Genomic DNA, 12,988 nt, shown 5'->3' with positions numbered 1-12,988 from the left:
CTACTAGGGATGTGCCTGCAACCACGGTAGATGGATGCCCTTGACCGAGATTGAACCTGGGACCTTTCAGTCTTGCCGATGCTCTATCCACTGAGCCAAACCATTTAGGGCAAGAAAAATTATTAATAAATTACTTATCCTTATACTTAGGGAATAAGAAAAGCCCAGAGTAAGAGGAAGGAAGGAAATAAAGATTAGAGCAGAAATAAATGACATAGAGACTAAAAAAATAATACAAAAGATCAATAAAACCAAGAGCTGGTTCTTTGAAAAGATAAATAAGATTGATGAACCTTTAGCCAGACTCATCAAGAAACAAAGAGAGAAGACCCAATTAAATAGAATCAGAAGTGAAAAGGTTGAAGTAACAACTGACACCAGAAAAATACAAAGGATTGTAAGCAAATACTATAAACAACTATATGCCAACAAGCTGGACAATGTGGATGAAATGGATAAATTCCTAGAAAAATACAGTTTCCCAAAACTGAATCAGGAAGAATCAGAAAATCTAAACAGGCCAATAACTGATGAAATTGAAGTAGTAATAAAAAAACCCAGTAAATAAAAGCCCTGAACTGGATGGCTTCACAAGGGAGTTTTACCAAACATTATCAAAGAATTAACACCCATCTTCTTCAAACAATTCAAAAGAATCCAAGAGGAAGGAACACTTCCAACCTCTTTTTTTTTTTTTTCCAGGCCAGAGTTATCCTAATCTCAAAGCCAGATAAAGACACTACGAAGAAAGAGAATTACAGGCCAATATCCCTGATAAACATAGACACTATACTCCTCAATAAAATATTAGCAAATCAGACCCAGGAATATATTAAAAAGATCAGACACCATGATCAAATGGGATTTATTCCAGGGATGCAAGGCTGGTACAATATTCACAAATCAATAAATGTGATACATCACATAAACAGATTGAAAGACAAAAATCACATGATTGTATCAATAGATGCAGAAAAAGCACTTGGCAAATCCAGCACCCATATTTGATAAAAACTCTCTGCAAAGTGGGAATAGAGGGATGGATCATGCCTCAATATATAATAAAAGCCTTATATAACAGACCATTTTTGTTCCTTCTTCATTTTAGTAAGACTATCAAACACCTTTTGTTTATCTCTCTATATATATATATATATATATATATATATATATATATATATATATATATATATTATTGATTTTGTACAGAGAGGAAGGGAGAGAGATAGAAAGCCAGAAACATCGATGAGAGAGAGTCATCGATCAGCTGCCTCTTGCACACCCCCTACCGGGGATATGCCCGCAACCAAGGTACATGCCCCTGACCGGAACCGAACCCAGGTCCCTTCAGTCCCCAAGCCGACGCTCTATCCATTGAGCCAAACCAGTCTCGGCACCTTTTGTGTTTAAAAGTTTTTTTGTGTTTTTTTTTTGCCTTTCAGATTGCTTTTTAATGATTAGGTTCCAAGGGTGAAACTGAATTAGGATATATCATTTTGAATCTGTTGATAGGTATCTTTGCTAAATTAATTTTTCTAACAAATTATATCAGCTTATTCATTATCATTCGTATATGTGAGTACCCATCTCACTAATCCTTAAAAGCTCTGATTATTTTCTAAAAAAAAAATTTGATATCATTTGTAAAATTTTATATTGCTGCTATATAGAAGTTACTTTACCTATTTACACAGCACTGATCCACTTTATTGATATTTACCTCTAAAATATTTTTGTGTGAAAAAACTGAATTAGATGGAAGTGATGATTATACAACATTGTGAATATATGAATGCCACTGAATTGTTTATTTCAAACAGTTAATTACCTTTTGTGAATTTCTACCTTAATAAGAAAAAAGTGTCCACGTGTGTGAATGAGTAAATGCATCTGTGTACACCTTGAATGTAAACTCTCAGGCAGGGAGAGCTGCTGTGCCCCATTAGGACGTGAGCATCGGCATGCTACCGTTTTCTGCAGAATTCTCTTAGAGCCCGAGTTAAATGTGTGATGCACACTGTCTTTCTGCCAGTTATTTTGAGTGTTGTTTACTAATTTCAGCCTATAGTAGATTAAAAAGGGTTGACGTATGGTAGTGTTTGACCTGCCTTGAAAGGAGGGTATCCTGCTAGATGCTATCATGCATGCTTTATGGCTTTCTGAGGAACTATTCAATAGGCACTGCAGGAAACAGAGGGTAAAGATCAACCCAGTTAGGAAGTGGTGAAAATTTCTGCCTGAGTAAAGGGGATTATAAACATGCCTGTGTCCTGGGGAAAGTGGCCAGCAGTATTCATGTTTGGTAGTTAGAAAACCCTACAGCTGAAGTCCTGTAAGTGGAAGAAAGATTGCTGCCCAGAGCACGCAGCTGGGAGTCCGAGTACTCGACCTCACTGGAGCCTTCTTCACTTAGTGCTGCCCTTTTAGGACACGTTTTTCTGCCCCAAACCGGGTTGCAGAATTTCCCCTTTCTAAAGTAGTCCGCTATGTTCTTTATGCATTTGCGATTGAGACAAAATGATTTTCATTGATTCGTATGAACTCTATTATATTAAGACTATTAAAGTCTTTGTTAGCCATATTTATTGCAGATGTTATTTCCTGTTTGTTGTTTGCTTTTGAAAATGTGTTGTTTTCAAGTCTTTATAATTTATTAATTTTTGTGTCGTGAAGTCTTTCTTTCCCTGTCTAGAAACTGATAAAATACTAATGTAATTTACTCAATTAAAAATTTGTTTGAATTTATATTCTAAGGCAAAACCTGAATTGTATCCATATTGCTAGTTTTCTTAGCTGTTCTTACAGGTGAACATTAAGGTAATTATATTAATTTGCAAATCTAGTTTGGGTTTTCATTTGAAGTGTGATAAATTAAAAGTTAATTTGGGAAGAATGGACACTTCTGTGATATTTAATCTTACCATCCTGAGGCATATTCTGATCCTAGCTGGTTTTGCTCAGTGGTTAGAGGACTGAATGTCATGCATTCAGTTCTGGTCAAGGCATGTACCTAGGCTGTGGGCTCGATCCCCAGCCCAGGTCAGGGCGCATGCAGGAGGAAACTAATCAATGTGTCTCTCCCTGTATCTCTTCCCCCTCTTTTCCATACTTCTAAAAAGTAATGGAAAAAATATTCTCAGGTGAGGAATAACAATAACAAAAAGGCCCATTCTGGTTTTTTTTTCTTTTCATATAGGTTATACATATTTTTATTAGAGGTTTTTATAAATATTTGATTTCTTATTCTATTGTGAAAGAAAGCCTTTTCTATATATTTTGAGATTAGTGCCTAGAAATAGTTATTGATTTTTGTATATTTATCTGGTAACTGATCAGACTTACACACATACACACACACACACACACACACACACACACACACACACAATACCCCCCTCCCCCCACCCCTGCTCGCTTGGACTGGCCCTAAAGGAGATAAATATTGCCTTAAGGTTTTACTCAACTATTGCCATTAGTAACAGGTCAGAGCTGCCTCCCATTCTCTAAGGTAAAGCAGTCAAATTTTGCTTCTGTGTAATTTTATCCTTTATGGGATATGGCAGAAAATGCATCTTGAGTTATAAAAATTTTTGTAAGGCTTTAAATTAGTTTTACTTCATTCAGAATGTTGAAATACCTTTTTTATATATTCACTAGGGGCCTAGTGCACAAATTTGTGCACCTTGAAAGGAACTGTGGGCTATGAATCTGCAGTGGGCAAAGAGGCGGGTCTCACCCATCCTCTGTGCCAACACTCGGCCCCTCCCACCGTAGCCCCTGGTCCCCTGTCTGCCTGCAGCTCTGCTCCTGCTGCAGCTGCTCATACCCGCTAACAGTTCAGAGCGATTTGGAATGGCCCCAGCAGCGGGTGCAAGCAGAGCTGGCGCTGTCAGTGTGTGTGAGCGGTGACTGCTGTCCCAATTGCCCCTTAGGAGCAGGGGGTGTGGTGGAGAAGGCCTCAGGGATGATTGGGGCCAGCAGCTGCTGCTCACACCCCCAGATGGCACCAAGTGGGCACAAACAGCAGCTCTGGTGCCGGCTGCAGGTGTGAGTGGGGCCATTGCTGGCAAGTGGGTGCGAGAGGCGACTGCCAGCCCTGATAGCCCCTCAGGAGGAGGGGGAGATGGAGAAGCCCTGAGGGGCAATCAGGGCCTGGCAGCCCCCACTCGCACCCGCTGATGTCAGCAGGTGCTAGTGGCAGCTCCGGCGCTGGCAGCGGGTGCAAGTGGGGCTGGCATTGGCATCAGGTGTGAGTGTCGGGTGGGACGGGCACGTGAGAGCAAAGAATTTTCAGTAACTACCAAAGGCTCTCCCTGATGGCAGTGACTGGTATCCCGCCTTGATCTGGTGCCCCCACTCCCCCTGCTCTACCATCCCGCTGCTGCCAATTCCCACCATGTTTCACACTTGCCCCTTGGTGGTCAGTGAGCAATCGGTCATAGTGACTGGTTGTTCGGTTGTTCTGCGGTTTGGTCTATTTGCATATTAGGGTTTTACATATATAAATAGATGTCACAGTCTTTTATCCTTTTTGGGAAGCAATCAAACCCTGATTTTATATTGAAACCAAACTTGTATTGGATTTCCTGTGTTTCTGTATTAAAGACTAACCTTGTTTTCTAACAATAAGGAATCATAAACAAGAATGTAATGGTGCTTATTTCCTCTCCTTCTGTAACTGGGGAGAGAATGAGGATTGAATTTATAATCACGTCTCTGTCTTTTATATAATAATAATTGATATATCTTGGGTACTTTCAGACACTGGTCTGTGGGGTTTGTATGTATTAACTCATTGTTGTCCATAATAACCATGAAGAGGGGGAGTATTGCTATCCTCTTTTATAGATGAGAAGAAAATGAACACAGATTAAATGAATTGCCCAAGGTTCATTGCTAAAAGGACGCAGAGCTGGGATTTGATGGCAGGCATTCAGAGTACCAAATCCTTTTCTTGTTTGAAAATACTGTTTTATTAACATCACAGTGGTAAACAACTTTATGCATAAATTCAAATACACACAATTCAAAATCACAAAAGAAGCTAAGAGTCTTTACATTAAATGTGTCCTTCTGAATGCACTCTATCCTCAAGCAGTAAACTTTGATTTTGCACCATTTTATATTTCATATGTCAGATTTACATACAAAATAATGAAGGCACAGCTAATATAAGCAAATGAACTTTTCTGCTTTTGAGCTGAGGGTGGGGACACACATTTAGATCGGTACTTGAAGTATGTATGTTTTCCCAAACATCAGCTTCATTGAAGAGTTCTAAAAGCTACATTTTAAAAGCTACATGACAGCCCTAGCTGGTTTGGCTCAGTGAATGGAGCATTGGCCTGCGGATTGAAGGGCCCCAGGTTCGATTCTGATAAAGGGCACATGCCTGCGTTCAATCTCTCCCTCTCCCTCCCTGAAATCAACAAAAATATTAAAATAAATAAATAAAAGCTACATGACAAAAAGATTTCACAAGGATCAAACTATGTAACACTATATGCATGTGCTTTACAGAATTTGCTACATTCTGCATTTCTTCAAGTAAATATTTCTGAAATACTAGGTAGAGGATTTAATAGTACTTAAAACATTTTTTACACCATTGTAAATAGACATTATCTGTTTATAAATAGACATTATCATGTTTATGTGTTCCTTACTGAAGGAGCACATAAACATGAGAATGCAAGTAATGAACACATGTTGGCAGTATTACATACAGGTTATACAGTCGCCTTCTCAGAACGATTTATTTCCCTAAATCCAAACATTCCGAACCTCTTTCAAATGTGAAGTGGCTGTTCCCAGGCCTCATTGGCAGTGCCATCACTGGTCTCCGCCACAGGCTTCCTGGATACCATCCCTCCTTTCTGACGTGGACAGCTGAGGTCTGGGTTACAAAAGCAAAGTCTTGTGGATGAGTGTTTTCCTTGGATTCTGCTTTTTTCTGCAGTGGAGGATTTCAGGACTAAGGAGATGGGAGAATTGAGTCCTGAGGACCGTTCCCTCTTGGCCAGGAATCCCATGTGGAGTGTGATGAAGGGCGTGATGACTGGGGGTTTCCCAGTGGTTCTTCACATCCACTTGACACCCTCCATAAGCCTTTAGTTCCCGCCCTCACAAAAGAGATCATGAGAAGAAAAATTTTTAATTGATCTCGTTTTCTCCAATGCCTTTTGAGTCATTTATTGGGTTCAAAATGAAAATCAAATTTGAAGCGGGCTGGACAGGACCAGATTGTTTCAATTTAATTTAGTTTTCGGAATGTCAGAATTGATTCATATTGTATTTTGGTCCCAAAACCTGAGCCTTTCCAAGTTCACCAATATTCCAAAGAAAAAAAAATCAGGATTTCTTTAGCTGTCATTCTCCTCTTCCATTGGTGCCTCCGCCTGTTCCTGGGCGTCATGAGGCACCCTGGAGTTGGGAGCCTCATTTTTGGCCTCCATAGGGGGCTGCTTCTCCTCCTCCTGCTCCTCCTCCTCCTCCTCGGACGCCGCCACCTCCTCCTCCTCCTCCTCCTCCCTCGCCGCCTCACCCTCCACAGTCCATGCATAGCCCTCCAGCTCACCACAGAGCTCTTGGATCTCGGCAAGCACAGGCTTGTACATTTCCTTATACTTTTGTTCCAGGGCCTGGGATTCCTTATCAAATCTGGCCTTTATCTTATCGCAGCGCTTCTGCAGTTTTTTGAGGGCCAGGACTCTGCATTTCACCGCGTTAGGCAGGTTCTCCAGAGAAGCATGTGTAGGCTTTGGCGCATTCTGTGCAGGGGTCCCCGGCCCCTCCGCACCGCACTTGGCCATGACTCCGCGGCACGCAGCCGCCCCCCTTGCCGCGCCGCCGGGTCCTCCAGCCGCAGCCCCGCCGTCCGCACAGCGTGGAGCCCTGGACTGGCTCCCTGGCGTCAGCTGATGGTCGTCCCTCCTCCCCCAACGTTCTGCGACAGCTTTTTCCTGTTGCCAACGCTATTCTGTCTTCTCCCTGGTGTTAAAACTGACGTCAGATCCCGTTACCTGGTTACCCTGTCCCCGCAGTTTGCATCTCAGTCGCTCTCAAATCCCTCAGTCTGTCAATATGTTGTCTTGGGCTTGCCTGATCTCCCTGTGGTTGGTGTGGGTCTGCCTTGTAGCTTCTCTTGGCTTACTCATGGAGTCGGCTTTGATTGGGGTTGCAGGCTTCATCCCTAGTTGGGGGCGTGAGGGGCAGCAGATCAGTGATTCTTATTGTTGTTTCTCTCTCACCCTCTCTCCTTCTCCAAAATGAATAAAAATATATTTAAAAACAAAAGACCAAAAAAACCACACTGCTGCCAGAGAAAGGGGGTGGGATGGGGGGGAGAAGGGGGTCCTAATAAATTGTGACAAGATTTGACTTTGGTGAGCACACAGCGAGACATACAGATCTTGTAACATGGAAACTCATACCTGAAACCTATACGATCATATTGACCAGTGTCACCCCAATAAACTTAATTTAAAAAACAAACCACATCACAGTACTCGTCTTCTTGTGTATGCATGTGAGAATCTTTTTGTGTCACCTGCCTGGGTCAAAGGATGTTTATGTTTTTGGTTTTGTTTTCTTCCCTTATTTTTTTTAAATTAAATTATTATCTGTGTACATATCTTACCATTGCGCCCCCAATCCCCCCATACATACCCTCTCTCCCCAGAGTTTTGTGTCCATTGGTTGTACTTATATGCATGTATACAAGTCCTTTGGTTGATCTCTTATCTCCCCCAGACCTCCTTCCTCTCCCCGCTGTAATTTGACAGTATGCTTGTTGCTTTACTGTCTCTATATCTTTTGGTTCATCAATTTATAATGCTCTTTATTATCCACAAATGAGTGAGGTCATGTGGTGTTTCTCTTTCATTGACTGGCTTATTTCACTCAGAATGATGTTCTCCAATTCCATCCAGGTTGCTGCAAATGATGAGAATTTCTTCTTTTTTATGGCAGCATAGTATTCCATTGTGTAAATGTACCATAGTTTTTTGATCCAATCATCTGCTGATGGGCACCTAGGCTGTTTCCAAATCCTAGCTATTGTAGATTGTGCTGCTATGAACATAGGGGTGCATATATCCTTTCAGATTGGTGTTTCTATAATAGATTCTTGGGATATATTCCTGGGAGTGGGATTACTGGTTCAAATGGGAGTTCCATTTTCAATTTTTTGAGGAAACTCTATACTGTTCTCCACAGTGGTTGCACCAGTCTGCATTCCCACCAGCAGTGCACGAGGGTTCCTTTTTCTCTGCAACCTCGCCAACACTTGTCATTTGTTGATTTGTTGATGTTGGCCATTCTGACAGGTGTGAGATGGTACCGCATTGTTGTTTTGATTTGCATCTCTTGGGTAATTAGTGACTTTGAGCATGTTTTCATGTGCCTCTTGGCCTTCCTTCTGTCTTCTTTTGAAAATATTCTATTTAGGTCCATTGCCCATTTTTTAATGGGGTCATTTATCTTCCTTTTATTAAGTTGTATAAGCTGTCTGTAGATGTTGGAGATTAAACCTTTATCAGTGGTAACATTTGCAAATATGTTTTCCCATACAGTGGGGCTTTCTTGTTGTTTTTGTTGATGGTTTCTTTTGCTGTAAAAAAGCTTTTTATTTTGTGGTAGTCCCATTTGTTTATTTTCTCTTTAGCTTCCATTGCCAAGGGGCAGTATCAGTGAAGAAGTTCTTTTGGCATATGTCTGAGATTTTGCTTCCTTTGGATGCCTCTAGTATTTTAATGGTTTCCCTTCTTATGTTTAAGTCCTGTATCCAGTTTGAGTTTATTTTTGTGTATGATGTAAGTTGGTGATCTAGTTTCATTCTTTTGCATGTATCTGTCCAATTTTCCCAACACCATTTATTGAAGAGACTATCTTGACTCCATTGTATATTCGTGCTTCCTTTGTCAAATATTAATTGAGCATAGTGATTTGGGTTGATATCTGGGTTCTCGATTCTATTCCATTGATCTATATGTCTGTTCTTGTGCCAGTATCAGGCTGTTTTGAAAACAGTGGCTTTGTAATACAGCTTGAAATCTGGTATTGAGAACCCTCCTACTTTACAATTCTTTCTCAGGATAGCTGTGGCTATTCGGGGTCTTTTATTGTTCCAAATGAACTTTTGGAGAATTCTTTCTAGGTCAGTGAAATATGCCGTTGGTATTTTAATGGGGAGTGCATTGAACCTATAGATTGCTTTGGGAAGTATGGACATTTTGATGATGTTGATTCTACCAATCCATGAACATGGTATGTTCTTCCATCTGTTTACATCTTCCTCTATCTCTTTTTTCAGTGTCATGTAGTTTTCTGCATATAGGTCCTTTACTTCCTTAGTTAAGTTTATTCCTAGGTATCTTAATTTTTTTGGTGCGATGGTAATAGGGATTGATTTTTTAGTCTCTGTTTCTGTAAGTTCACTGTTGGTGTATAGAAATGCCATAGATTTTTTGGCATTAATTTTGTATCCTGCTACATTGCCAAATTCATTTATTAAGCCAATTAGTTTTTTGATGGAGTCTTTTGGTTTTTTTTATGTACAATATCATGTCATCTGCAAATAAAGATAACTTTACTTCTTCTTTTCCAATTTGGATGCCTTTTATTTCCTCCTCTTGTCTAATTGCAATGGCTAGTACTTCCAGTACTATGTCAAACAGGAGTGGTGAGAGTGGGCATCCCTGTCTTGTTCCTGTTCTTAGAGGGAACGGTTTTAGTTTTTGCCCATTGAGTATGATGTTGGCTGTGGGCTTATCATATATAGCTTTTATTATGTTGAGGTATGATCCTTGTACTCCCACCTTGTTGAGAGTTTTTATCAGGAAAGGGTGTTGGATTTTATCATATGCTTTTTCTGCATCAATTGATATGACTGTGACTTTTATCTTTCAGTTTGTTTATGTGATGTATCACGTTTTATTGATTTGCGGATATTGTACCATCCTTGCATTCCTGGAATAAATCCTACTTGGTCATGGTGTATGATCTTTCTGATGTTCTGCTGGAGCCGATTTGCTAGAATTTTGTTGAGGGTTTTGGCATCTATTTTCATGAGGGATATTGGCCTGTAATTCTCTTTCGTTGAGTTGTCTTTATCTGGTTTTGGTATTAGGGTGATACTGGCTTCATAGAAGGAGTTTGGAAGTGTTCCTTCCTCTTTAATTTTTCAGGATAGGTTTTAATTCTTCCTTGAATGTTTGGTAAAACTCTCCTGTGAAGCCATCTGGTCCTGGGCTTTTGTTTGCTGGAAGCTTTTTGATGACTGTTTCAATTTCTTCCCAAGTCACTGGTCTATTGAGATTTTTAGATTCTTCCTGATTGAGTTTTGGAAGGTTGTATTTTTCTAGGAATATGTCCATTTCCTCCAGGTTGTTCAGTTTGTTGGAATAGAGTTGTTCGTAGTATTTTGTAACAATCCTTTGTATTTCGGCAGGGTCTGTTGTTATTTCACCTCTTTCATTTATGATTTTGTTTATTTGAGTCCTCTCTCTTTGTTTCTTGGTTAGCCTGGCTAGAGGTTCATCAATCTTGTTTATCCTTTCAAAGAACTAGCTCTTGGTTTTGTTGATCTTATGTATTGTTTCTTTGGTCTCTATGTTGTTTATCTCTGCTCTGATTTTTATTATTTCCTTCCTTCTGCTTACACTGGGCTTTTCTTGTTGCTCTTTTTCTAAATCTTTAAATTGTCGAGTTAGATAATTTGTTACCATCTTTTCTTGTTTTGCTTTGTTTTTTTTTGCCATAAGCTTGTAGGGATATGAACTTCCCTCTCAAAACTGCTTTTGCTGTGTCCCATAGATTTTGAATTGTTGTGTTTTCATTGCCATTTGTTTCCAGGATGTTTTTAATTTCTTCCTTGATTTCTCTGATAACCCAGTCTTTGTTTAATAGCATGCTGTGTAGTCTCCATGTGTTTGATTTCTTTAGATTATTTTTATTGTAGTTAATTTCCAGTTTTATGCCACTATGATCTGAGAAGATGTTTGATATGATTTCTATCTTCTTGAATTTGAAGAGACTTTGCCTATGTCCCAACATGTGGTCTATCTTTGAAAATGACCCATGTGCACTTGAGAAGAATGTATATTCTGTGGCTTTGGAATGGAATGTTCTGAAGATGTCGATTAATTCCATCTGGTCTAGTGAGTCATTTAGGATTGATTTCTTTGCTGATTTTTTGTTTAGATGATTTGTCCAAAGGTGATAGTGGGGTATTAAAATCTCCTAATATGATTGTATTGCTATTAATCTCTCCCTTAATGTCCTCCAGCAGTTTTTTTTATGTATTTGAGTGCTCCCGTATTGAGTGCATATATATTTTCCAGGGTTATTTCTTCTTGTTGGATTGCTCCCTTTAATATTATGAGGTGGCCTTCATTATCTCTTGTTATGTTCTTCATTCTGAGATATAATTTGTCAGATATCAGTATTGCTACCCCAGCTTTTTTTTCATTTCCATTCGCCTGGAAAACCTTTTCCCACCCCTTCACCCTCAATCTGTGTGTGTCTACAAGTGGGTTTCTTGTAGACAGCAGATATATGGGTCTTGTTTTCTTATCCAATCTGTTACCCTATGTCTTTTGATTGGAGTATTTAATGCATTTACATTTAAAGTTATTATTGATAGGTACTCATTTGACGCCATTTTTATTCTATATCCCTGTGTTCCTTCTTCGCTTCCTATTTCTTTATTTTTACAGTAGACCCTTTAACATTTCTTGCATTGTTGGTTTGGTGGAGATAAATTCCTTTAGTCTTTTTTTGTCTGTGAAGCTCCTGATTTCATCTTTAATTTTGATTGATAGCCTTGCTGGGTACAGTATTCTTGGATTCAGACCCTTCCTTTGCATGACTTTGTATATTTCATCCCATTCTCTTGACCTGATGAGTTTTTGTTGAGAAATCAGTTGCTAGTCTGATGGGGATTCCTTTATATGTAACTTTCTATCTCTCTCTGGCTGCTTTTAAGATTCTTACTTTGTTGTTGATGTCTGCCAATTTAATTATGATGTCCCTTGGCGTCGCTCTTTTGGGATTCATTTTGCTTGGGACTCTGTGAGCATCTTGGATTTGTGTGGGTTTTTCTTCTCTATCTCAGGAAAGTTTTCTGTCATTATTTCTTGAAATACGTTTTCCATGTGTTCCTCAGTTTCCTTTCATCTGGAACCCCTATTATTCTAATATTGTTTTGTTTTGTATTGTCCCAAAGTTCCCTTAGGCTCTCCTCCTGCTTTTTAATTTTTTTCCCCAGAAGCTGCTCTAATTGGGTATTTTTTTCCATCTTGTCTTCTAGCTCACTGATGCGGTCCTCTGCTTCTTCTAGTCTACTCTTGATGCTTTCTATTGAGTTCTTTACAGTAGTGATGTCATTTTCAGTTCTTCTTGGTTCTTCATTTCCTCTTTGTTCTTACTCATATTGTCAAATTTGTCTTCCATTCTTTTTAGCCATCTTATGATCATTACTCTAAATTTTTGCTCTCTAGGTTGCTTGCTTCTAACTCATTTACTTCCTTTTCTGGTGATGCCTGCTTTTCTTTCATATGCGGGCTGTTTCTTTGTCTCCCCATGATCTCTCTTTTCAGGATGTCTAGTTATGTAGTTCTCTCTCTTCTGCTTTGATTTAAAGATACAAAATAAAACACAACCAGGTACAACACACAAGGCACTGAACAGAAATGTGTTTGTGATATTAATAACCTCCAATAAAGGTGACTAGAACCCAGCTAACAAAAACATACAATCAAACAAAAAGAATAAGCAAACCAATCTAACAAAAAAAGCATAAAACTTCAACATTCAACTACAAAGGAATAGAGAGAGACTGGTTTTTGTTCGTTTTTTTTAGGACAGCGACAAGGGAGGTGTGAATGGGCTTGGAGCAGGGGGTTGGAATTTAGATATACACAAGTAGGGTGAAATTTTAGGAGGAGGTAAACAGAAAGAATAAGGAAAATCTAGAGCAGGAAAGGGT

The 12,988-nt window shown here is 39.4% G+C and overlaps 2 protein-coding genes across 4 annotated transcripts in view; one reads left to right on the top strand and one right to left on the bottom strand.

The window, feature by feature from the left end:
• The window catches only part of HERC3 (HECT and RLD domain containing E3 ubiquitin protein ligase 3), a 91,998-nt gene that overhangs the window by 73,304 nt on the left and 5,706 nt on the right, over nucleotides 1-12,988 (top strand). The gene's annotated exons all lie outside the window — the stretch shown is intronic.
• Nucleotides 6,363-7,190, bottom strand: NAP1L5 (nucleosome assembly protein 1 like 5). Its single transcript, XM_036457460.2, has 2 exons — nucleotides 7,102-7,190; nucleotides 6,363-6,930 (listed from the first exon to the last, which is right to left on the bottom strand). The coding sequence occupies exons 1-2, from the start codon at nucleotides 7,188-7,190 to the stop codon at nucleotides 6,363-6,365; spliced, it is 657 nt and encodes a 218-aa protein (XP_036313353.2).

Source organism: Pipistrellus kuhlii, unplaced genomic scaffold (assembly GCF_014108245.1).
Source record: "Pipistrellus kuhlii isolate mPipKuh1 unplaced genomic scaffold, mPipKuh1.p scaffold_m20_p_1, whole genome shotgun sequence".
In the NCBI taxonomy this organism is placed as follows: Eukaryota; Metazoa; Chordata; class Mammalia; order Chiroptera; family Vespertilionidae; genus Pipistrellus; species Pipistrellus kuhlii.
The sequence above is the reverse complement of the archived record's forward strand: the minus strand, read 5'-3'. Positions and strand labels throughout refer to the sequence as shown.

Bases quoted from the DNA above. Each gene is read 5' to 3' on its own strand.
- NAP1L5 (XM_036457460.2), bottom strand. From the start codon at position 7,190: ATGAAGCCTGCAACCCCAATCAAAGCCGACTCCATGAGTAAGCCAAGA. The intron at 6,931-7,101 runs GCAAGCCCAAGA...TTGGGGGAGGAG, and splicing joins ACCAACCACAGGGAGATCAG to GGACGACCATCAGCTGACGC.